General features: G+C 45.7%; 1 protein-coding gene and 1 long non-coding RNA gene across 6 annotated transcripts in view; one reads left to right on the top strand and one right to left on the bottom strand.

Moving 5' to 3' along the window:
• The window catches only part of HUNK (hormonally up-regulated Neu-associated kinase), a 56,945-nt gene extending 47,754 nt beyond the window's left edge, over window positions 1-9,191 (bottom strand). Inside the window, exon 1 of one of the 2 annotated variants that reach the window (XM_048071477.2) lies at window positions 8,807-9,191. In XM_048071477.2, coding sequence (XP_047927434.2) covers window positions 8,807-9,082 — 276 coding nt within the window. In that variant the 5' untranslated portion in view covers window positions 9,083-9,191. The remainder of the gene's footprint in view (window positions 1-8,806) is intronic. The other variant, XM_066978034.1, reaches the window with a different exon arrangement.
• On the top strand, window positions 7,264-21,711 carry LOC125183664 (uncharacterized). 4 transcript variants are annotated; one of them, XR_010825199.1, is made up of 4 exons: window positions 10,339-10,458; window positions 15,136-16,910; window positions 17,177-17,253; window positions 18,169-21,711. It is a non-coding gene; the product is annotated as an uncharacterized lncRNA (long non-coding RNA). The 4 variants fall into 4 exon arrangements; XR_010825198.1 differs by having other exon boundaries at window positions 18,166-21,711; XR_010825197.1 differs by lacking the exon at window positions 10,339-10,458 and adding an exon at window positions 7,264-8,881 and having other exon boundaries at window positions 15,136-17,253; window positions 18,166-21,711.
• Window positions 21,712-26,530: the final 4,819 nt, after the last annotated feature.

Raw genomic sequence — 26,530 nt, 5'->3', positions numbered from 1 at the left:
GTCAGAGCCCAGCACAGGAGCCTGGTAAGCAGGAGTCCATGCTGCTACAGCGCCGGCACATCTACAGGCAGGGCACACGACTTGTCCTGAGTGGGTCACGGGTGGGATCTGCCTAGCCTTTGGCAGAAGAAACCGGTTCCAGTGACCTTTCACTGCTCTCTTGGTCAGCTAATTAAGGGGGTAGCAATAACTGTGTCCCCTGACGGACGGGAGCACGTTTTACCTCGCTGGCCTCTAGCGATATCTACACAAGTCAAGAGAGATTACACAGAGACCGATGGACGTGGCGGCGGCAGAAAGCCAGAGGCGGAGATAAACGAGGATGTGATACTGAGGTTCCCCAAAAAATCCTAACGAGCTTGTCAAAACCAGCCTTCAGGCCTGGGCCACGTGCTGCGAGAAGAAAGCGTGTATCTGAGTGTCTGAAACGGCTGGATTTGCCCAGCTGTTGAAATGTAAAAATATTTGCCCGGTATCACTTTCCAAATATTAGCTATTTTGCAGAAAAGGGCTCTTTGACATGCTAAAAGACCATCCATCACTCAATTCGAGATCTCTTTTGAGCTCAAGGTATTAACAGCTAGAGGGAAAGATGTTTTTCAGGTCCTGTTACACAAGCACATGGGGGCCTGATGTGCAGCCGCTGCAGCTGAGGGAAAGCCTGCTAAGAGGAGCAAGGTCCTTATTTTACATTGACCAAAGCTGATGGCTACTCACAACCAGCATGAAGGAAGCTGTGTGACAACTGCTGGGGAACCAGAGGTCCTCTTCACCCAGACACGGCCCCAGTAAGCTGCTAGGACAACAGGAAGCAGCGAGCGCTGGAGCACAGCAAGGCATGCTCCACGCCTCAGTCACAAATGAACCGTATCCTATCCAGCTGCTTCTGATAAACGAAAGCTCGCTTTTTTAACGCTGAAAACGTCTTCTGTCACAGTGAGATGGATGAGGATCTCGGATTACTTGTGGGGAAACAAAAGCGGAGAAGTGATACCGAGTAACATTCCTCCAGCACCACTCCTCAAAGGAGAAACCTTGCGGCTAATGCCGCTTGCCCCTTGCGTGATCATGGACCTGTGGCATGTTTCATATTAAGCAGTCCCTGCTTCACATTTTAGTGATCAAATCCATAACTGGACTTTCAGAAGACCAAGTGTCCCTAATTTAAAGCGCCTTAACACCAATACAGCTTTATGATTAAAAAAAAAGAGGGGGAAAAAAAGGGGAGGAAAAAAGAAAAAATATGTTTGTTACATCAACAAGAACCACTGCTTTCAAAGCCCAGTTATAGCAATTTAAAATACAGTAGATAAAACATTTACAACCATTGGGAACCGAGAAAAGGGTGTCGCCAATAAAGTTTTTTTGTACATATGTTCTCTCCCTTAGTTCTGTGGACATTAATCACAGAAAATAAATTTATTCTTTGGAAAAAAAAAGAAAGAAAGCAAATGTTTCCATGACAATCTTCCACAACAGGCAGAAAGCAAAGGAACTTCATTATATATAACTTATCTTTTTTTAGTTCTCTTTGTTGCAGTGATTTTCCTGGTGGCACCTGATCTCGCACCAGGAACGAGAAGAGCTCAACTGGGTCCCGCGTTGGAAGTGCCAGACTTGCAGCTCGGCAGCGCAATACTGCAGCAGAGCATGCACAGAAAAGAAAGCTTTGGTTGAGGCAGCACCAGCTTTTGTAGGTGGTCTCCCTTGGGGACCACGTTAAATGCTCAACCACTCTTTCCTGAAGTGGTCTTCCCCCTCAGGAGGAGGAGGTTTGACTCTGTCTCCTACAAGCACCGACACCAAACACGGGTTTGGCAGTGCTTCACCTCAACAGCTTAGAAACGGGCACCTCTGTCCTAGCACGGGCCACAGGGTCGTGCTTGTGGTTGCAGCTTCTCTCCTTCTGCAGTAAAATTTACCAGGAAAAAACTCCCTGTCTCTCTTCATCAGCGCCAGCTCCATCAGCCCACTGAAAACACTGGCACCGCTAAGTTCATGCCCTCGAGGAGATTGGCCAACAGACAGCACATCAGGAAAGTAGAGCAGAAAAGGTTTTACAGAGACACAGAATGAAGAGGTTTGAGGTTTTTGCTCCTCGGCTTAGCTGAAGATAGTAGTTAAGCCAATCTGAAAGAGAATTAGTGCAAAGTGAGACCATGCTGCCAGCAGAAGGTATTCGGGATAGCCTGCATCTATCCTGGTCCAGCTGCACCCCATGCTGCCAGGTGAGCACCAACACAGCAACCCACATAACTCTTCTTCTGGCCAATATCTACATAACCACTGGGTATGGATGGTTTTAGATCCCTCTCTAAGATCTCAAAGACTAGCGTAATCAGCACATGAACTTTCAGCCTATTTGTCTTTTGTTGTTTATACAACACAACAGCTTGGCTTTTAGGCTATTATTACAATTCAGTCACCAGAAGGGCCATCACGTCACCTCATGACTGCTTCACTTGTGAGGTAAACAACGTTAATAACAACCACTTTCCCGAGTGCAGGCTAACAAATAACTCACAAGGGCAGAGGGGCGAAGATGCCTAATGTGTTATGTCCACTGAAAAGCATGAAGCTATGGTAGCATTCCCCAGCTCATTAGTGTGAAAAGAGATACAGCAAACTGCAAGACGTGGAAAGCTAGACGTGTTTTAATTACTAACACTCTTGTAGGTAACGCATGCCTACAAAAACAGCCTCGCAGCTTTACACATCATTAAATATGTTAAAAACACAAAACTTGTGAGAACAAATACAGGGATCCAGATGTGAGTGCCACAGAAGAACTACACCTGGTATCAATTCAACCTAAACACTCAGCTTCCCTCAATCCTGCCTATGCCACTAAAATTATAACAGTCTGTATGAAAAGCAGCACATTGCTGACATGCACTGTTAGTGACGTCCTTAAAACTGCTGAATGTAAACTTGAAAGCAGATTATCTCAAGAGGATAAGCAACTGCCACATGTGCATCAATTCAGCTCATTGCAGAACAAGTTGCAAGCTACAGCTGATAAATATTAAAACAAGCTTCCTGGAAGAAGCAGACTGCAATAATGAACAGGCTCTCTTGCCTATTCAGGCCTATTCTTGCTTACTCCAAGCATGCAACACAGAAAAGGGTTAGAGTCAAGAGTGTGGCTTTATAACAAGTGCCTGTTGCAACTGGTTATTCTCCCGATGAACCAACTGTTAGCAGGTGCTCATACAAGAGACTGAGCAGGTGAGCACACACCAGCGGTCTGGTGTTTACTCTGCCCCGCGCTCAAATTCTTAAATGAACACGCTTCGGAGAACTTTGTGCTGACAAAGCATCTGGTTGTCTGGTCCTGCTTCCAGCCAAGTCCTTGCTCATGTCACTGCAACCCTGACAGCCCCCTTGAAATCCTTCTCTGAAGTATCGCATGTTAACGAAAGCATGTGTTTAGTGGCTTCAATACAAATTATGCATCTGCGTGCACGTACACAAACCTCTCTGAAAAGAATGGTGTCAAAGCTGTGAAAGCAAGCACTTAGAAGCACAGAAATGTCAAAATTAAGGCTGCAGAAACACCCTCATTTCACTTCCTCGGTGCATATAATTAAGAGCGGCATCATAACACATCATCCAGGTGTAACAGTTGGCAGCTGTTAATAAAAATCCCAGAAGAAAGCCACCATGCAAATTTATGTTAAGTACTTTCTTAAGCAAGCTTTTTTTTGGGGTATAGATAAAATTTTAAAATATGTAGAGGAACAGCTAAGAAGAGAACTACTAATTAAATACAGTGAGAGCACAACTGCATTGAGGAAACTGATATACAACTATCACTGGAGGAAGGACAATCTGCAGCCTGATAGTATTTGGGAGTAAAAACAAATGGTCGAACTGAAAGACCAATGGTCACATTAGAAACTCAACTTTTATTTACAGTGAAGTAACTTTCTGGCCCACTTGCTTGGTAAAATGGCTTGGAAGCGACCCCCATGCACACACAGCCCCCAAACTCAAAAAGGTTATGATCCTAGAACTGACTACGTATGAGTATAAACCACATTTCTCTGATCCCAAGCCAGCATTACTACTTGGGCAGCCCTGGATCTTGGGATACAGGCACGGCTGATGATTGCAAATCCTGATGCAGAAGTCCTTCATGTGAAGCCCCCACCAGGTTTTGGTTTCCCAAACAGGTCACAGGGGTGGCACAGTTATCAAGGGCAGGAACAAGGCAAAATCTCAACTGCCAATGCACCCAAAGGCTTTTAGCCACCAAGTCAAGCCCCAATTCCCTCAAGTCCATGGCAGAACATAAGAGGAAAAGAGTGAATTTACTCAAGGCAAATTTAACTCCATAGCGTGTGTTCACTTTGCATAAAATGCAAAACAAAAAATGTGCATGGCATTGTAACATCTACTGATGTGTACTGGCATTACTTCTGTCCATGTTTCTCTGTGTCCATCTGGCTATATTATCCTGAAGGGCTGATGAATTTCCTAGGGGACACTGCTGGAAGATAGGAATTATGCAAAACACATCACTCCAGCCTTTGCTTCTGGTAGCGAGCCCATAAGCAACTCAACAAATGTCCTCAGTGCCAGCAAGGGATTAGAAACGGGATGTTGAGACTAGGGTACAGATTGTCTGACAGCCTTCCCCGCCACAGCAAGGATTTTAGGAGCCAACAGCCTTGGCTGGTGTAGGGCAGCAACACAACCTGCCCAACCACCTCTGCATCCCATTTTGCCTCCCTGAGGCAGCTTGAGCCCCATGGCTCAGCACCCACCGCAGAGGTGCGGAGCCGTGCAGCTCCCCCCAGCTCTTGCACCCATTGATCTGCTTCAGAAGGTGACAACAGACCATGATGTTCCAGCAGAAACGCACCCGCGATGCTGCCAGCATGTAATTCTGCAAAACGCAGGCAGAGCAATGTGCCACCAGCAGGGGACAGAGCCTGCGGGACCGCTGCCCAGGTGCCCTTTGAGAACACCTCCCCTGTTCCTTTCCTAGGGTGCAACTGCCCACGCAGCCCGCCCCGGCACTTCCAGGAGTCTCAAATGCAGCTTTTTAGTTTTTTTTTCTTTTCTTTTCTTTTTTTTTTTTTTTTTAGCAACTTTAACACAGAAAAGCATTCTGAAAGCAAACCCTTTTGTGAAAAGGCCACTTTCGATATTAATTGCTTTGCCTTCATAGAAGCTGGTAAACTGTATTTTTAGCAGCCACTTCCCACTAAGTAGCATTGTTACAGAAAACCACTCGATTCACTGTAACTAAAAATGTCCCCTTTTTGAGCTTAACAATAGCGCTAAAGAAACTGATAAACACATTTTTCAGTGGATGAGAAGTCAAATGATTCAATTTGCTTCAATGCCTTTTTTTTTGTCGAGCTAAAGATTGTACCTAAAAGTAGACAAAAGCAATCTCGGGTCAAGTTTGTTTATAAAGACTCACGCTCACGCCGTTTTCTCCCCTCAACATACTGCCATCCTGTGATGCTGTACGGAGTTATTGAGACATTTCATTGGGGTCCACAGCGGATAACACAATCCGTCTGGTCTACCAGTAGAGCATATTACCCCCCTGCATTGACAGGAACCCAATTTCAGCTGTCTGAAACTACACAAAAATACTATCTTGCAATATTGCCTGCTTTCTGCTGCCCAGAGATAGACCATGCCGAGCCTCAAGCTTGAAACAATCCGGGAGTATCTTGTGCACAGGCTGCAAAAGTTAGCTGAATAACAATGCAGCTAGCTCAGCGGGGTTTTGTAGCCACAATTTAAATCTAAATTGGCCTGCTCTTCATAGAGAAACTACGTTTCCTTAGGACTGGCAATAAAGACTGCCTGAGCTGATCTGACAAATCAGCCTTTTACTCCAAAATGTTAGATTATAGGCTGTGATATTTTTGTTCAAAAGCAATGGAAAGAATAATCTGTTCAGCATTCTCCCATGCTCAGCTAAAATACACTTAATTGCATCAGGCATTACCAAACATTTTTCAAGCCCAGAAAATAATAACATGCCTTACATTATGGTAACATAAACCACAAGAAGCACTGCAACGGATTGGATTTAAAGCCCAGCGCTGCAGACACTCGCAGCTAAGGTTTAAGATCTCACCTTAGCTCACCCTCCCATGCTCAGGCGCTCGTAAGAGCTGTTGGTTGCAGTCCCACACGCTGTACTCCAAATGCATAATCCAGCCAGCTGCCCTTGGAGCAGCTGGTAAAGCAACTAGCGTTTGGCCCAGGGCACACACCATCTCATGCTCTCTTGAAGACCTCTTTAGCTCCTAGCGATTTCAGGGTGAGGTAATGGCAGATTTTTGGCATTCACTCCGCATTGCCTTGATTCTGTACAATGCATTGTGTCAGTGCAATGGATCCGAGCCTAGCTGGGGACTCATTAATCCACAGATTTCATTTCTAAATACACAATTTTCTGAAACAATAATGCGCATTAACTCCTCCAGAGTTGCTAAAGTCTGCTGCAAATCAAAACCTGGTTGGGCACCCCTGGCTGAAGTCAGATAATCTGGTGACCGTAACAGCTTGGGCTGTGCCAAACCAGCTACCAGGCATTAGCAGTAAGACCCCTACTTCACACTATCGCTGCAATTTTATTGAAATTCAGACAGCGCCCTTGCTTTACAAAACAAAAATCAGATGTCAATTATTATTTTTTTTCCTCTGAAAATACATGCAGGCACTAATCCTGGAATAACAGACTCATAAAACATCAGCCTAGAAAAATGCAGCGACTGGGACGATCCAGCGGGCTGTCCGCAGGAGAAGGCTTTGTTTCCACAGCTCACTTTGCTGAACTCCACTTGCAGGCGCACTGACTACACACTCCTGCAGATTAACTTTTCCTCTGCAAGTGAACGGACTGGAAGATAGTTTCTGGCTCACCCCAATCACCAGGGGTCAGGCCGTAACAGGGTGATGCTCTCCCCCAGCCTTGCGCCGGGGGGATGTCCTGAGCTGGGGGACGGAGGTGGGTATGGAGAGGTGGCAAAGGGTGACTGTCACATACTCATGCGCTCCCGGGCAGCCCTGATAATGCCAGCCTGACCCTGGTTTCCACCCCAGATGAGGTCTGTGCTTGGCCTCTGGTGGCCTCTTCCCACAGGGCCTCCTTCCACGACCCGGTGCCGCTGATCCCAGCTCTCCCACTGCCTCATGCTTTCCCTCCCCATTCGATGCACACGCTTGCTTGCCAGCCCCAGCCTCCTCTCAAATGCACTCCCAAAGAAAGGAGCCCGGGTAAGCAGATGTTTTTCTTCTCTTCCTCATGTTACAGCCAGAGCTCTGTCGCCTGTGGTGGGCTCCGTGTAGGCAGAGCTGCCGGCAGCTGCGAGGCAGATCCAGTTTGGGCACGTTTCAGCCTCCTTTGGCTGGAGGCCACGCGAAAGCGTGGTGGAGGAACATGCCCGGAAGAGCTGAGTGTCCATCAGCTCTCTCTGCCGGGCACGATATTGGACCTGATGATCTCTTGAGGTCCCTTCCAACCCCTACCATTCTGTGAGATCCTCACGTGGGGTCACGCGTGGGACGGAAAGCGTTCCCCCCTCCGGTTAGAGGGAGGCACCTCGCTGAGATAGGGCCTCACCTGAAGGAAGTCATTAGCTGCCCTTATCTCCCATCCGTTAACTCAAATAGCTCATCCATAAATACCTGAAATTAAAGAGGTGATTTTTCTGGGCGGACGGACCCTGAATGTGTGAATTTGAAGCTATGCGACCAACCTTTTACCCGCTGAAGCCGACAGCGAGCGCCTCCTTTGACCCCGCGGCACAAGATCAGGTCAGGCAGAGCTCAGAGATCATCGCACCCGGCCACAAATAAGGACACGGGGGCTCAGCAGGAGGGAAGGGTGATCCTCCTAGAGTTTCTGCTCGGCACTTTGTCATAACATGTGTTATTCAAGAAACTGGGGGAAAAAAAAAAGGAAGGCAGCAGGCCTGGGAGCTGAGACGGAGGGGCGTGTGGTGGGCCTTTTTATTTTTTCCTCTTAACAGACTGAGATAAATGTAGCAATCCAAAAAAGTGGAGGTGGGAAGGACGTGTGTGTGCATGTGCCTTTTATCAACGAGAGGATCATTGGATGTATCTGTTACCAAGGAGAAGCACACGCTTGGTAACAGAAGAGCACAAAATTATTTTCCTCTTGCGTTCCTGTATGATAATAATCACTAACATTACCATTTTTTGTCCTGATGAAATCCAGAGCCCTAACTCTAAAATTCACTCCACGACAAACTTACTGGAAGGGGAAAGAAAAAGGACCCAGGAGTGCAGGAACGCATACTACGAAGATGCAACCGTACCGACAGCATATTTAGGGTGCTGCTAGTGCAGGAGGGAATTTCTGGAGGTGCTTAGTCTTGGTGGTCCAGGGAGCTTGCAGTAGTGGTAAGGTGTCCCGCTTTAGGTAGAGCTTTGTTACCTCGTCTGATCCGACAGGGCAGCTCTAACGGGAGCAGGATAACTCCTCTGCGGGTCCCAAGCCTGGTGAATCGAACTAAAACACCCTCTGCTCTTTATCGCGCGGTGACACATCCTGATCGACGGGCAGGAGGCTCCACTAAAGGGCTGGGGAGAAGAGACGAGGAGCAGAGCCCCTCGGCGGACTTTTCTTACGAATACCCAAGGGGGGGAAAAAAGCGGGGGGGGGGGAAGGTTTTACCGTGCCGACACTCAAAGCGGGCAACCCGGAGGGGGAAAAAGGGTCGGTGCGCCTCCAGCGGAGCATCCCCGGGGGGCAGCAGAGCGCCCCGCCGCCCTCCCCGCGCCCAGCCCTCCCCGGCCGGCCGGGTACCTTCTCTCCGGTGAGCACATGCAGCCCCTCTCGGACCTTGGCGAAGGAGCCCTCGCCCAGCTTCCTGCCGATCAGGTAGCCTCCGACGCGCTTGGTGTGCTGGAAGTCGCGGAGCCGCTCCCGGGGCGCCGCGGCGCTGAGCCAGGCGGCCAGCAGCCTGCCCTCCGCCGCCACCGGGCCCGGCACGGCGCCACCGCCGCCGCCGCCGCCGCCGCCGCCGCCGCCGCCGCCGCCCGCCACATCGCCCAGGAGCCCGTCCCCCGCCGCCGCCGGCATCCCCCGGCCGTGCAGCCGCCCGGCAGCAAAGTTGCTCGGCGGAGGGCGCCGAGGGGAGGAGCGGGGCGAGGGGGGGCCCCTTGCTGCCGCCCCTCCGCCTGGGGACGGCGCCTCCCTCTGCCTCCGCCTCCTCCTCCTCCTCCTCCTTCTCTTCCTCCTCGTGCCGCCGCCGCCGCTTTGGGCTGGCGGTAATTTCATCCCCGAGAAGAGGGAGCGCTTGCACAGCCCGCAGGAGGCTCGCGCAGCCCTGCCCCGGGGGCTGGGGGCTCGCTGCCCGCCCTCCCCGTCCGGACGGGGAAAGGGAAGGTCGGGGAGCGGGGTCCGCTTCCACCGCCACCTTTGGGACGCTCGCACCCTCCGCCCTGACACCCCCGAAGGCTTTGAGCTGCCTGCGGCGGGGTGTCGGACGGCCAGCAGGGAGCCCTGCGGGCAGCACCCCCCCCGAGGATGCCGGGGTACCTGGCCGCAGCGAAAACCCCGCCGGCGGCTCGCAGGGCTGCTTTCCCGCTAGGGGGCTTGCTCTCCCGTGCCACCACCTCTTTTTTTTTTTTTTTTTTTAGGCTCTCCTTTCACTCGTTCAAAAATGTCGAAGCGGTTTTTTACGCCGTGCTGCCGTCTGCTAGCCTGCGCGCTGCCTCCGCTCCGCGCTGAACGCTGCTTGAGCCGCAGCGCTCTGCTCCCTGCCTCCTCCGGAGCCCAGCCGCGGCGCTAATAGGATCTCGGCTGGCACAGGTCTCGGTTAGCCGTGTGCTCCTCTCACACCGGCTGCCGTTGACAAGGCTACGCTGGTAAAACTTCCTAATTTAAGCCAGAGCTGAGAAACATCGTAGTTTTACCCTCCCGACTGTAGCGAATGACGACTGGGAGCCTCTCCCGCGTAAGTCCAGGCTTCCAAGCCAGCGGTATTCAGGACAAACACACGGCCAGGGCTGCCTTTAGGCAAGGCAAAGTGTAGGGAAAGAGAACCAGGGAGGCAGACTCACTCTACACCCTCCTGGAGCACAGCTGGCTACCTTCCCCTACCCCGCTTTAGCTCCCTTAAACTTCTATCAAAGCCTCCAAAATCGATTCCCTGTGGCTACATGCACCATGGTTCCACTTCTGGGCTGCCGGCTGCTGTGCCAGCTCCATGCTCCCAGCAGCTGGGGTCCCCTTGGATGCCACGACATCCCTAGTTTTACCCTCAGCCGAATTTCGCGCCATTATCAGACTGTCCCAGCCCCGCTGAATCAGCTGGGGCTGGTAAATCTGTCTCCCGCCCATTGTGAGCGGTCCAGGAAACAGCTTTGTTGACGCTGCCTAAATCAAAGCTGGAAGCGGGGAGGTGCCCGGGGCGCCCCGCTGTTCGCAGGGAAGGTGACCCCATCCTTCCGCAGGTCAGGACGTGGTGTGCGTGAGCTTTTTAACAACACGGATGTGTGGGGGGGGAAAGTTGTACTGCGGAATGGAAGGAGAAAAATCCTTCCTCGCATACCATCCTCAGTATGCACGGAAGGAGGGCACAGTACTGCCACTGAGTCCTCGTGGGTCAGGGAAGGCGGGCAGGGACACCACATGCGCCAGGGCATTTCTTCAGCGCCTGCATCCCTGCTGGTGCCACCCTGCCGCCGTGGGGCTCTGGCACCTGCCGAGCGGGCCCTGAGCTTGCCCAGAGGATTATGCTGATGACAAAGACAGACAGGCAGGCAGAGGTACATGCCCTTGTTTAGGCTCACAGCTCTCACTCACCTAACAGAAAGGTGGTTTGGGGCCACCGTGAAGGTTAAACAGTTGTTAACAGTAGGCTATGTTTTTTTTTTTCAGTCAAACACCTGAAAATCAGCCTCTTTTAAAAATTAAACAGGCAAGTAGTGGCCATTGCAGAAAACATTAGTGGAGCTCCAAAAGAACCCGGTGAAATTTTATTTTTTTTAATTTGCTCAACTTGAGGACGTAATGAGTTGACAGTGCCCTTTTAAACAGGCGAGACTGCTCCCTTCTCACGATTTCTATCCTGTCCAGCTGTGCCCATCAGGGTGCAGTCTGGATGGAAGGGGGATCAAAGGCTGCATTCATTTCTGTCCATGCTTTAATTTAAATGTAACTCCAGTGTGCTTTATTTTGAGCCGCAGTCCTCCTAGGTAATGACATTTTCTGATTAACTGTTGAAATTACTAATGAATTAAAGGCAGTAGTCTGTCTTCAGGTTGCAAAAGCTGTAATAACAAGCTACTAAAAATAATTTAAAGCTTGATTTAAATCTGTGAAAGCAAAGAAATTCAGAGTTACCCTGACAGTATTGTCCTTGGCCGTCTGCACCATTCTAAAATACCGTAGTAAAATGCATTGTCGGTGGGCAGACGGGGAGTTTTGCAGTCCCGAGGAAGGCTGAGGCCCCCGAGCCCCATCCCCAGTGCCAAGGGCTGCGTCCTTCGTGGGGTCAAGCTCTATGGCTGTGTTCCCAGGCTCTGCTGCCACGCCAGGGGAGGATGCGGCTGGGGACAGAGCTGGAAAGTGCTGGTCCAGCAGCAGAACGTGGTCCTGCAAAAGAAATGTTCATGACCCTGAGAGCCCATCAGCAGAGAGGCTCGTCTCACCTTGCTGGTGCCTCCTCTGGTGCAGCTGCCGGTGGCAGCTTGCCAAACGCTCCTTGCTGGAGCACAGGACTGTCGCCGGGGATGCTTGAATTCTCCTTACACCTCACCTGCGCGTGCAATCCATATTAATTGCTTTCTGGAGCGGTCTGAGGTCCTTGAGCAAAGGAAGGAAGAAACTGCGTCTCTTTTCAACAGCACAATGGTAAATTAAGAAGCGGGTAAACTTGTAAACGTGCTGCACAAGAGCAATGCGTAAATTCTCTTCAGATCAAATTAAAAATGGAAAGCTCCATCTACCATCACCAGGCCTTTGGAAGGCAATGGTTAACTGCTGACTTCAGCTGGATTGCAGGAGGAACACTGGCTTAGTACCGATACCTTAGGTTAAAAAAAGTTCTGCTGCTATTGCTTATTCTCTCTTCAGCATTTCTTTCTGCTTTAAAATGGCAGCTTAGTTTTGGGGTGCTTTTTTGGACAGATGTCCACGTTTCTCATATTTGGGTTTCAGATATTACAGGGATATTTATTCAGAACAGTTGTTTTTATTATAGTTTTTGAAGAGGGAAGGTATTTCCATTTCTTCTTGACGGATTTATGGGGCGTGTTTTTTGCAGTGCTCAAATCCTGGTCCAAGTTCAGGCTGCTGAGGACCTTCTACGTTTACTGGCACAGTAAAAGTCTGCAGTAGCAGATGATGCACCCGGTACAGCAAGGGTGCCCTTGCCCCTGCACGTGGCAGTGCGGACAGCAGTGAAGGACACGTCTCTTCCAGCACAGCAGTGATGGCCAGGATCGACTAATAACATTATGACTTCTCTTCCTATGGGTGAATGCTGCAGACACTGTCTGGCTGATGTTCACAGTCATATTCCTAAATCCTTGTGGTCTTGTAATCGCAGAGAAAGATTACTTCACCTTTCAGCAGCAGCAGGAAGGGGACTTTCACAGTTAAGCTTTCGTAAGCTTAAAGCTTGTGTTTGAAAAATATCGAACAAACATTTGTCCTCAAAAATATTCGGGACGAATATAGGTGCAAAAGTGCTTGAGTCAGTAAGCATTGAAACTATTTGCTGACTTTTACACAAACGTGTTGGCAATGGGTTTATCTGCTGCTGTCTCTCTGAGCTCTGATCTAGCTTTCCCTGTGCTCCCACTGAAATCTTCAGCTTGCTCTCTGCCCTGCAGCCTCTTTAATGTAGCTCTGCGCAGCTGATATAAGAGTCAAGAGTGTGTGATGACTGGGAGGTATCATAAAAGAAATTGAATTTAATATCAAAGTAGGCAGCAGGGGGTAGCTGTGTTGATGTTGTTGTTCTTTTCCACATTCCACTAATTAAGAAGTTCAATTTTTGAACTTAAATTGCTGTGAAGCCCTTCTTGCAGCGCATGGTGTCAAAAGCTAGCACCTCGAATTTAAGCTTCATTTACATGTGAGGGAACGCAAGAGTATTGCTTAATTATGCCTATTGGAAGTCCTTATATTTTAAAAAGCCTTTGGATATCGGTGATGGAGGACATGTAAAGGAAAAGGAAATCAGACTTTTGTAAATCTCTGGAATTAGTGTATCTTTTCATACTACATTTCTCCTGAAGGTCCCCGTGGCAATTTTTTCAATAACAGTAGAGAAAAAGTATGTTACTCAAATACTGGACTGTCAATACAACAACCTAGACCACCACACATATGTGAAATTTAAAAATAAGTACAGCCAAATTCAGCTTAAGGGTCTTGCAATGCAATGGCCTTGCAGCCAAGTAGGGCTTGCAGAAAAAGGCACGAGGTATTACAAATGCTGTCAAAACCCCCACAACGGACTGCCAGGTCAATCCCTGGTGTCACGTAGGTACACTGTTAATGTGCTCTGAGAGAAATTTAAATGAGCTTGTAGTTGAAATAAAGCTTTAGATTTGAGTAGGGACTGACACTAGTCCAAATGATCCTATAAATGGTAAATGTGATGCTAGACAACATTCAAGTAAGTAACCTGCCATCAAGAAAATTCAGAATCAAGATGCCCGCAAGCCGTAAGGTTGCATCTCCCTCTTCTCCTTTTCCTTGGCAATAAATCAGAAAATGTGCCAGTACTGCAGAGCGTGATTTAGGACTGGCGATTTTCCCATTGTTGCTGCAGGCTGAGCACCATCAGCCCGTGGCTGCTGTGTGCTCGCACCTACAGTAATCACTGATTTTGGGGTTGAAGAAGTCAGCTATTTAAATGCTTTCTTGCAAGACAAGTTCCAAGCACCTTGTTTACATCAGTGCTAAAATGTGAACAAACCAGTGACTCACTCCTGAACTAAGATTTCCATGTTTTGTTTAAGCCTGAAAGAATTTCTTATGACTGAATGCATTGTTGGAAAGCACAGTTTTGCAGCGGTGAAAGTACACGTTACGCTATCACAAAACTATTACGGATATGTACTCTGTACATATGGGCTCTGGGAGGGCTTGAGGGCTCAGGGACAGGGTCTGAGGCGCTCAGGTCCAACTGGTGTCTGCCTCTGCTCGTCCTGCTTTAGTCCTGCTGCAGGCTTTGCCCCTGACTTCTCCACGGATAGGGGCAGCAAGCTGCCTATACCTGTATGTAGCCAGGTGTGTGCAGGGGGCAACTTTGCCGTGCTCCTTCCCTCAAGGGAGGTACAGAGTGCCGTGTTAAAGCCAGGATTTCATGCAGAGCAACTCCGCGCTTCTCAGCTGTGGCCCAGCTTCCTCTGTTCCTAACTGATGCAGGTTCCTGTAGGCTCAGGATCTACTAGTTATGCAGCCCGCGAACTATGCAGGACTTCATCTCTGACATACAAAAGGAGTGACGCACCTCCCTGATGGCATAGTCTGTCAAGGAAAACAAAAAAATATATATTTATCCAGTCACCGTTCTATGCCGGTCATGCAAATCCCATCACAAAACCGATATAAATACAAATCTTGTGGGTATAGTTAGTGTTAATTAGAATTTGGGAAACCTTACATATTTAAACAGATTAAAAACCTTGACATGAATGCAGTCTTGTATTCAGCTATGAAAATTCATCTTGGTGCTCTGAAACTGAAAATACTAATTTTCCAAGTGCCTTCCATTATATACAGATAGACTTCCTACATGATTACTGCAAATCTCACCTGCATGTCATGGTTAACTTGCTCCAGTCATGTTGCTCTGTATGCCACTTTTCTAACTTGAAACCACACCAAAAATTCAGACCTGGGAGTTTCAGATTTGAAGTGTGCATTTTTTAAGAGGTGAATACTTTGACATACCTCCAAGACTTGGCACAGTCCTGAAACATTTCCAAAGTAATATTAGCTTAGTAATAAATAAAGAAAAATAAATAAATTGTGAATCCTGTTTGAGTGATTTTACCTAAATGGGACTTGGTATCTGAAATTTCTAACAATTCCCAATTAGCATAATAATCTATGTGTGTCTATCTTTAATTTGCAAAATTAGTTTATTTATGAAATTTGTGTTTTGGTAGGACAGCTCATGCAGGAAAGAAGAAGACCTGGCTTTTGGTCCTTGCTCTAGAGTTCTGCAAGCAGTGAAAGGCTGCAGCAGGTGTAGAGGACAAGCTGTGGAAGCAGAAACAGCGTAAGGATGGACCTGATGATGCTGCACAGGAAGCAAAAGACCACACTGAGCAGAGGTGAATGGAGGTGAACTTGGAGGAACACATCAGATTTCAAGTGGAAACACGGTTATACAGCATCAGGGGCTCTACAAGAGCTTTTAGGTTGGAACTACGGTACTTGTGGCCTAAAGTACTTTCCAACAGGTTTTGACACCTTCTGATTCCCCCTGGTTTTATATCTACGACAAAAGCCTGAAGGAGTTAATCAGCACCTGTTCACCACCCTCCATTTAGTCTACAGGTATTCCAGTCAACAGGTAACCCAGCTGGATGCCAGGCTTGCAGTGCTTTCCTTTGCGTGCTTAAAAGAAGGACCAACCAGAGTGAACTCAAAAAAAGAGAAGAAATACATTTCTTTCTTTGTTACCTTGAAATTCTTTAAGTTTTAATAAGGGCTTTGTGTCACACAAGCTTCTTCTGTTCAATGATTCAGTGTTGGTTCAATCCTGAGCGTACAATGTGTGCCCGTCTGTCGTTACGGAAGTGTCTGTGAGGTGATTCCTTTGCAGGACCAAGGAAGAAGAGCCGAGGAGAGATCACGCTCTTGGTCACGCATGGAGAACCCTAGTGGCACAGGCAGCAAATGGGGGTCCTTTCAGTGAATCTATTTACTGTAAAATGCCTGTAAGGTTAAATTATTTTGTTTAATTTCCCTGCAGTTGTTAACTTCCAGATAGTCTGCATGCATGCAGATTGTTTAAAAAACAGACACGTAGCGCGCTGGCCACTGTTCTTCTCGCACAGACTCCCACGGGACACGTTAACCATAAGCCTCACTGCCAGACCCTCCGGCACAGATCTGAGCAAACAGATGGGCCTTACATCGTGCCCTGAAAGTCAGCGGACTTTGGCTCTGCTAGGCCGCTGGGAGAAGTAAATTCCTGAGCTGAGCATGTTTCACAAGGAAAGCAGAGCTTACACTCTCCAGATGTGCAGATTCAGGGTGTGCCGGCGAGAGTGCTCTGGCTGCTCTCAGCTGTCAAGATAGCGCTCGGAAGAGGAGAGGAGGAAATTCCTCGGGCAGCCCCAGTCCCAGCCACACAGCTTCACTGGTCCAAAGGGGTCGTTGCAAATCCACAGCCCCAGGATCAGTGCAGGAAGCAATGATTGGAAACAAACATAGCACGCAGACAGTGTTTATTCAACGCGGGACGCTGCTCTTGATAGCGTAGTTCATGCATGATATTCTGGTGCAACTCTTTTCTAAATGATCCGAAGTTTTCCTGCACTACATATATATTCTTTGTTAGCCTTGTTCTTTTGCTCTTCCTTAGGAAAGCCTGGGGACTCTGTGCAAAGCCCTCCTTCCAAGGCTTGCTTGCATCCCACTTGCATTTCAGCCCACAGCTGAATCTCCACTGTGCCTTCTGCACACTCAAAAGGGATGTTTGCTCCGTTTATTTTCAGCTTATTGCTTCTCCCTTACGTGATTTGCAGTCCAGAAGTGCTAGCAACAACCTACTTCATTGTTTCTGCACAAAGATCCTGAATCTACAGACTCAAAGCAGCCTCCCAGCACTGTCAGCTCACCTCCTCGGCCAGCTCACTTGCAGAGCCTGCACTAAGCTGGGCATCTAAAAACCATTACTCAGGCCTCCAAAAGTCATGAAACTTTCCTGAAAGTAAGTGCTAGCTCTTTACATTCTCCCCTCTTGGTTTCTGGCTTTTTATGTCAGTGTTGTGTAGGACATTTAGTCTAGCTCTGAACATATGTGCTCCTTCAACCATTTGTTTACATGGGTAGTCCATATGAATATGAACACTCCTGTTTAACAAAATCATACTAGTCCTTATCAGGAAGTTTTACAAATTAGGTCCTAAATATGTGTGGGATGATAAAATCCATTTTGACTATAAAAAGTTATTCACTTTTTTTTTTTTTCTGCAGAGAATTTCCAGTAAGCATGTCCTTGCAAGTAATTCAATGGAAAAATTGAAGCCAATAAAGCCCTCACATTTTTACAGGTACACTTTCTAGAGATATTGAGAAGGGAAAAAAAATAGCTATGGGTTTGTGCATTTACGTGATTGCAGCACCACTCAAAGATGTGTTTGAATATGCCAGGATATCAGGTTGACTATTACAAAACTCAGTAGATTATTCATTTCTGCACCTGTTTCTATAGCAAACACTTTCTCTCTTGAATCAGCACTCAGTTATCCACCTGGCTGATGAACACTATGTGTCATGAAAGATTTGGCACGGAAGAGGAATTGCACATGAAAGCTTTGGCTTTGGTATCATTCAGACCCTGCCACTCCCTGTTTGCTCTTAACTTGAATGACCAAAAGAGAGAATGTGACTCAGGCCCTGGGTGGATATTTCTGCCTATCAAAAATAACATCTTAGTCTATATAAAGTGTGGCCCATAAATGCATACACAAAGGAAAAAGAAGGAGGAGGAAAGAAAGAAGTTGTTAAATTATCAGAATATCCTGCACTCATGTAACCCCATCTGGAAAACCACATCTGGTTCTGTTCTCCACAACTCAAGAAGTGGGCAGACCGAAGAAAATTCTGAAAAGAACTATGAGAATGATTAAAGACCTAAATAATACGCTTCACAGTGGAAGAACTCAGTCCTTCTAGCCTAGCAGAAGGAGATGATGACTGTTTGTAGTCTCTATTGCTCAGAAGTATGAGTGCACACTCACAGACAAAGCTATAATGAGATCCAGCGGTTAAGAGCTGAATCTAGACAAATTCAAGCTGTAAAACAAGGCACACATTTTTAACAGTAAGGGTAATTAACCATCACAGCAACCCAGTGAGGTGCTATGGCAAATTCTCCTTCTTTGGAATTTTTTAAATCAAAATCAGATGTTTTTTTTTTTTCTTTTTTTTTTTTTTTTAAAAAAAAGACTTTCTATTTCAAGCAGGAAGAAGCCTGATGCTGTGTCAAACAGGAAGGAGGGCTAGAGCATCACAGTAGCCCATCTGGCGTCATGAACCACAATTTGGAATTATTCTTTTGTAATGAACAAGATTCTCTGGGAAGAAGCAGGAGGAAGATTTGCCATTGGAATCAGAAGTTATGTTGTTGGAAGACTGACAGTGAAAAGGTGAAGCAAAGCACTATTTATAGGCAGAGATGCTATCTTTCATTCAATCCACTGATACAGTTTGATCAGCTTTCACTAGCTTGCCTGGAGTTTCTTCCAGCTATATGCATTCACCTAATAAAATATTTTATCTCCTGACAAACCCAGCTTCACTTACCACGGAAAATGATTGAAGGTCTAGTCACAAGATTGTCAGTATGAAATTCAAAGGGAGAGAGAAGCAGATTTACAATGAAGATGAGAAGCAGCTGTAAGACATGGAAAGGACAAAATGGATAAATCTGTGTTTATGCGAAGAATCCAGGGGCATATTTATATACCTACTGATTAGGTACACAGTCAAAAGCCAGAAATTCTTGGTTTCTTCATTGCAAAGGTGCTGAGCTCCTGAGCATGCATGGAATTTGGCACAGAAGTTTAGAAAAGGGATAATGGCTAAATTGCTTCATCTTCCTTTCAGTCAGGGACATCCACCTCATTTATGGAAAATGAGCTCTAACCTTTGAAGACTTTGTGCCCCTCTTCTTTCCCTCACGTGCATTTTACACAGGCGGCCTGGCAAATCATCTAGAACATCTGCTCCCCCTCTCGGTCAAGGAATTGAAATCCGACATATCCTTAGGCGCAGTGGTTTCAAACTATCTGGGCATGGCAAAGTGTTAGCTGCATGCACAGCAACGGGATAAATAATTTACAGAAAGACAACTATGTATGGCTACGTATAATATAAAGCACATCCTATTTTTTCGAGGCAGCCCTTTCCCACACCTGCATTATATTGTGTGAAACTCTCAACCCTTCAGAACCAAGAGTATCACAGCTTAAAATTACTGCTGTAGTAAGAGCCATCAGTAACAAGCTTGATTTTGCAGGAATGTTCAATTGCAGGACCAGGGTACCTTGAGCTGCCTTCTGGCCCCTAAAGAGACCTGAGATGGAGCAGGAAAACTGAGTGTTGAGCACCCAGAGTGCTCTAAGCTTGTTTCTGATGCCAGTAATCCTGCAAGTCCCTCATAGAAGCAGTTTTACTGTGTCAGACAGTCAAGTGAGCATGAAAACCCAATCGACTGACAGACAGTGAAGATTATGTACCAGGAGGATTATAATGAAATACCTAGTTATTAAGTGCACTGCAGCATTCTGAATCGCTTACAGTTATGGTATAAAATACATGTTCCTTATGTGGAGAGCCTGACTGCTAAAATACAGTAATATAGGATAAAAAATAAGACAGCTGAAAAGAAATAGGTCTTCTTCTTGAAACAGAGTAAGCAGTTTTATGTGGATCAAAGACGTGCACAAATATGTTAAAAGCATAATATTTAAAATCAGTCCATTGTTATGAAAGTTTATTTCTAGAAGCTACCCTACTGACAGAACAGGATGATATATATATATACACATATATATATTTATATATACATATATATAAGGATCAGTACTTGAGGGAGTTAAAGGTTTGGGCTCTCAATAGCCAATCAGTTAAGCAATAAGGAGGGATATAAACAAGTTATCCTCTGACTAGAGGAAAGCCTGATTTCACAAAAAATACTCAAAATAAACAAAAATGCGTACAAAAAGCATAATGACATGAGCTTCAGATTCTTGGTATTCTAAATAAAATGCTAGCAAATGTCATGCTCATTCAAAGCTTAACGCACGCTTCTTCACCATACATGCAAAATGTATCTCATTTCCAGTTGGTTGGTTTCCAAATAGCGTTAATAGCAACAATACAGAATGGTTTTAAGAATCTTTCCAAATGTCAGAAATAATTACTTCTGAAGTATGCCTCAATCACTACGTTCAAGTAAAATATCTAAATAAAAATCTTATTTAGAACCACATGTATTCAACATTAACGTGTTTCCAGATCTGTAAGCTCGTGGCAAGATATTTTTCCTGGATTCCACTACAAAGTTATATTTTTACAACATACCTCATATTTGTAGATAAAGATTAATCACAGGAAAACAGAATAAAGTAACTAATATATCAGAAAATGTTTGCAACGTACATGTCTCACCACACAAAAAGCCCCAGCCATATAATCATTAGGAGAATGATGCACATTTATACATGCATACATGACAAGGATCACACTGACGAAGGCAGTGTGGTTATAATTATGTTATCAGGAGAGTCTTTGCAAATATACCAAAATTAAAAGACAGAAGTTATCAATCTATTCTGGTTTAACTTTAGGATAACATTTTACATATTACACTTCTATTTATATACCCACTTACATGGTAGGTCAACAGAAAGTATTGCAGTGATCTTGTGTAAATAACTCACTCCAGATAACGTACTGCGAATCTCCTAATAGAAACTCCTGAGTTGCACTATAGAGTACAAAGGACACATCTATAAGTACAAGGATGTCAGGAGTGGCCACCTGAAAACAAAGGATCTACAAGCCAGAGCTCGCTCGAACATACAGGCTAAATGCTTTGAAGGCCTGCGGCAATGCCAGGAATGGCGCGCCGTGGGCCTACAGGGCAGCCAGTATGTCCTGTTTGTGCCAGTACTCAATTTTTACACGCTCCCTACCAAATTACACACCGTAACTCATTTCAAGCAGGATCAGAGGCAAGACCCAGGCAAGGAGGAGGAGGCTGGTTGTGGATGGTCACATCGCCAGCTTTGGGTGGCATTAATTTCTGCGTGTTGATATCATCCAAAGAAAGGGTCATGCAAATTGCTATTAGTGTTTCATCGCCTAGCAACAGCAGAGCAGAGAAACCGAAGTATTGCCAGACTGTAGTTACAGCAAGCTCTCACAAGGCAAAATATTGCAAATATATAATGAGTCTGCAGAGTAAGAGGACAAAATAGAGTAATACTGCTCTTTTTAACAGGAAATTCAAAACAAAAATTCTGAAAAACCCAAATGTCTTAATTTCCCTGAGGTGCAGGAAGGCTTGGGGCTCAGAAATGTTGACCCTCCAGCAGTTTTCCACAGGTCACCCTGGAGTCTTGCCTTCTCTGTTCTTGCTACCTATGCTAACTGCATTGAAGCTGAGAGGGGCCTGCTTCTCTGCTTTACAGTCAGCCCCACTGCTTGCATGGTAGATGCATATTCCTACAAATAGAAACTGCAGGAGAGATGGATGGCTCAGGGAGGAATAAGCTTCATTTCCCAGATCACAATTATTGAATAAACCAGTCCAGTTCCGTACACATCAACCACCCATGAATATCACTAGACTACCCAGGGCCCACACTGGTCAGCAGCTAGCAGACACCACTTCTCATCAGGACCTACCTGATGGTGCTGGGATGCTACTCACGTGTTGGTAGGTCATTCTCAGAAGAGTCTGAATGGCTTGGAGGACAAAATCCTACCTTCAAAAGCATTTGAACCTACCCAGGTGGGTGGCACTGGGACATCTGACAAGGGTCTTTCTCCCAGATGTCTGTCTTGCTTCCCACAAGAAACAGCGTGTCTCATGGCCATCTGGTTCCTCTGGACTTTTGTGGGATGCAGTCTTCTAAATACTTTTGTAGCTTCAGGAAACAGTTTTGCATTTACTTCTTTTTAAAGAGAGCTTTGAGCCTTCCTTCAAAAGTAGAATTCGCCATCTCTGTAAATAACAAGTGCAGCTGAAGGATATACTGCCTGAAAATTTAATATGCCACCACTCAGGCCTGGGATGGCTACCTCTACCTATCTCCACAAAGTAACCAAAGATTACTTTACATTCACAGAAGGATGTCAAGAGTACTCTTGAACTAATCTAGGAGCTTCAGCAACCAAACACCTCTCTAACTAGAACCTTCTGGTTGTCTCAGCAAAGTACATCAGCTGTGTTTCCATCCCAGCCATGGTGGCAGAACACTAGTTGTGCTATACGGCACCCTGTCAGGAAGTTATACTGACACAAACAATACAGCTTTTCTGCAGAAAAATAAAGGGCTCCCATCTGCAGACCCGACTGATTAGCACCCTGTATGATAACTTCACATGCTCACAATGGGATTTGTGTGTTTAAGTTAAAACAGCCTACATATGTTTTGTGGGAGGCTATGCAATTAGCTGAAAAAATCACCTCACCAGTGGATTGTTATTTTGATAGACTTAATTTCAGTTAATGGGTTCGGCAGCTGTTTCTAGACTCTACCCAGTGAAATGTAAATACATCTCCTAACATATTAAGGAGAGTCAAACACACAGCAGTATGTACTGCAGTTTCCTATTTTCTTGTTTCGCAGTGGAACACGTATAGACCTTTACATCTCTTCATAAATGCCAACCCCTCTGAGACTGTCCAAGTGAGTAATGAATTCACCCTAGAGGAACCATCAATTACATCTTACAGAAGGGTGCAAGGGCCAAGGGGCTGAGCAGTAGCACAAGGACTCTGCAGCATGGCTACAAAAAAGATGCCAGAACTGCCACAGTACCCTGCCTCCCCATCTCTGTCACATACAATGCAGACTGCTATATCAGCCATTTCTTTGTAGGACTTGATTTTTTCAGAGTAGCAAGGCAAACCACACACCCATCATATAACTTGTGTTCTCCCTTTAAGTAGGGAAAAGAGTCACATGTGCAGAGTAACATTTATTTTGGCAAGGTCCATTTTGATAATTATGTATATTTGAAATGAATGTATTTCTATTTTGCCAAAAAGCAGTGAGTTTTGCAAATGAAGTAACAGTTGAGCTGAACAGTTCATGGTTACAGAAGGCAGTGCATAGCACATGCATTTAGTAACAGGTACACTCATACTACCAAGTACTGTTTGAAGCCTTTGACCTAACAGAGCAAAAAGCAAAAGAAGGCTTACAACTCACTACCTAGCACCTACGCACATCCAGTCAAAGTACTGAGACCTGATTTCCACAAAAAAATAAATGAAAGCATGCAGTCTGGAAAACAATTGTGCCTCATTCCAACTAAGACCCTGCTTGGGACCATCAGCAAGCCAGCCCACCCACAGTGCTTCTCACAGCCCTTCCTCCTTTGCTCAGCTCATGATCGTTCATCTCCTGCCAGTGGTCAAATATTTGACATTGGCATACAGTCGACAGCAGACATTTTCCAACTGCTTTCCTGTCTGTTGATTGCAGTCTTCATACTTCCTAAGGCCCAAGACCCCTTTCCAATGGCTCATGTGCTTAGTGCTTGGATGTGGCTCTTCGAAGCTCATGCTGGGATTCCACACTGCTTAATTTGGTCTTGAATCGCAAAACTACCATCAGTGCCAGGGGATAAACCATCTTCTGCAATTATCTTTCACATGTAACATCACAAATAAACTCACTGTTAGTGGCCTTGGTGCAGTACATATGTAAAATATAGCTAGACAGCTCAGGAGAACCCATATTATGAATTTTCTTACATTATATTATATACATTAAATGCTTTCAAGTTGTTAGCAAGTATTTTTCTGACCTAACCTGGATGCATGGGCTGGGGAAGCTTGAAGACAAGTTGGCATTCTCTGTTACGATGCTTACTGCTTTTACACAGAACAAAGCAAAGGGCCTGGAAGTAAATTCTAAAAATAAATCAGCAAAAAAAATGGTAGGGGGAAGAAGGCTGTGGGTAATGGCAGGTGAAACAGAATGTCATGAAGGGCCTGGAAGTACGGCTATTGGTGTGAATTGAAAACATCAGTGAGCCCCTGGAAGACACTGATAAAAGGTTTATTCAAAGAGCTGTGACCCAGCCTCCCCATATCACTACCCTGTAAGACTGCCATAGGCACCAGACCAGGGAATCCACCACACCAAGCAGAGCAGGCCAGATGAACCACTCTGACTTCTGTGCTGATTTAGATGGGCCCCGTGATCCTCACAAAAATACTCTGCCAGCCTTGGGAAGCTGCCTAGATAGGTTACAGCCACTTTATATCTTTCCCCTGCTCTGGCCCTTCTCCTACGTGCAAATTCAGTGCTCCAACCCTTCAAACTTGGCTACATAGAAGAGCTGCATTGTTTTAACCAGTGTAGTTTAGAGTAATACCCATGATGTTTGATGAAGTTACGCAGGGATAAATAGGTTCATACTGGAATGGCTCATCACAAACGGGTGTGAGAAATCAGTTATAATGGAAAACAGGGCAACTCAGTATCCGCTAATGATATAAATGCCTTAATTTGGGGAGGATGAGCAAGCATAAATACAAAAAATGATAAAGGGGAAAATCATTCTTTATAACCAGGCCTTAACATTCTGCACAAAAACTCATCTAGAAGAGAAGAAAGTGCTAGAAACCGTTTATAGACTGTTTTAAACTCTCTTTAAACAACAACAAAAAAGCAAATTTTTTGTTTGATGATCGCTTTCTGAATTCAGGGGCAAATCAGATCCTTATTACCGAGTAAAGAAGTAAGAAGTTTCCATGTGGAGCAACAAGTTCCTGGACTTTGTTCTTGAATCTGTGCTCCTCATGCGCTACAAGATCAAAGTGTTCTTTTATCCTGTGAGTTATCGTTTCCCTAAGATATTTACTGAAAAGAGTGAGCAACAATACTTGTCAACATATTCACCATGCAGGTAGTTCCCAGAGTTGTGACCACACACACAGATATACCCTTTAGGCCCTGATCCTTCATTCAGGTCTGCATGTAAACATTTATACTTGGATAAATGTCAACAGCAACTCATATACAAGGTCAGAGATAAGTCCACGCTAATAGTATCAAAATCTGTAAATATGTATATATATATATATATAAAAGATTCATGCTAACTGCATGAAACAAAACAAAATTTAAGTGAAATTTGTTTGACTCCTTCACCCCTTCTTCGTGGTATACAAATGCCATCTTCTGGCCACAACAGGGAATGCAAGAGAAGTGGTAAAAAAAGTTTTTTTTGTTTGTTTTTATGACTTGTCTTTTGTAACGACTTGGAGTAAAACCTGTAAAGAAAAAGAATTATTTGCTCTACAGTTAGTAGTGGAGAAAGAATAAGTGCACATAGATTTATTGTGAGGAAATTTTATCTAGAAGTTCTTCCTGAAGGTCAGAGCTATCACATCTGCAAGCATCCTTCCAAGGCTCACAGAGCAGGGAAGGATAAACGCAAAGCTTTGCTTTTACAAAGATCTTAATCAAATGTTACTTGCCTCAGTTGGATGCAGCTGCACCAGTGGCCCAGAAAGTCCTTCTTACCCTGTGTTCCCAACATCAACATGCTGAAGCCTGAAATGCTCGATGTAACAAAAAAGGATTGTGTCACTGGTATTTCTCGGAAGTATCAAGGAAAAGTTTTCACATCCCATTTAGGGCACTTCAGTAGAATTTCAGAGAACCTGGCAGCACTGTGTTGTTGGACTATGGCAACAACACCAAATCCTACTGAAAGTAGGTACTTGAATCAAGCACATCTCAGCAATGTATCCATGCATCTCCCATTTATACAGAGAGGACTACCTGATGCCACATTTTAGAAACTTAGCCAAGAGTCATTGTCACTTGCATAGGATTTTTTCTCCCCTCTCAAGTATAATCAGATAAGAAGTGTTTACTAGTATATTGTACAATCTATTTAGAAGTGATAAAATTGAATGTTACTTATCAAGCACGGCATCGCTAGTCGGTCGAGGGAAGTGATTGTCCCGCTCTACTCTGCGCTGGTGCGGCCTCACCTCGAGCACTGTGTGCAGTTCTGGGCACCACAGTACAAAAAGGATGTAAAACTGTTGGAGAGTGTCCAGAGGAGGGCGACGAAGATGGTGAAGGGCCTAGAGGGGAAGACGTATGAGGAGCGGCTGAGGTCACTGGGCCTGTTCAGCCTGGAGGAGGCTGAGCGGGGACCTCGTCGCAGTCTACAACTTCCTCGTGAGGGGGAGTGGAGAGGCAGGTGACCTATTATCCGTTATCACCAGTGATAGGACTCATGGGAACGGTGTTAAGCTGAGGCAGGGGAAGTTTAGGCTGGACATCAGGAAGAGGTTCTTCACCGAGAGGGTGGTTGCACACTGGAACAGGCTCCCCAGGGAAGTAGTCACTGCACCAAGCCTGTCTGAATTTAAGAAGCGATTGGACTGTGCACTTAGTCACATGCTCTAAACTTTTGGGCAGACCTGTGTGGTGCCAGGAGTTAGACTTGATGATCCGTATGGGTCCCTTCCAACTCGGGATATTCTATGATTCTATGATACATATGCCTCCTTATCTACTTCATGATTACATTCCCATAGTAAACACACTTACTGCTAGA

The sequence above is a fragment of the Anser cygnoides genome, chromosome 1 (genome assembly GCF_040182565.1).
Source record: "Anser cygnoides isolate HZ-2024a breed goose chromosome 1, Taihu_goose_T2T_genome, whole genome shotgun sequence".
In the NCBI taxonomy this organism is placed as follows: Eukaryota; Metazoa; Chordata; class Aves; order Anseriformes; family Anatidae; genus Anser; species Anser cygnoides.
This window is presented reverse-complemented; position numbering and strand designations above follow the sequence as displayed.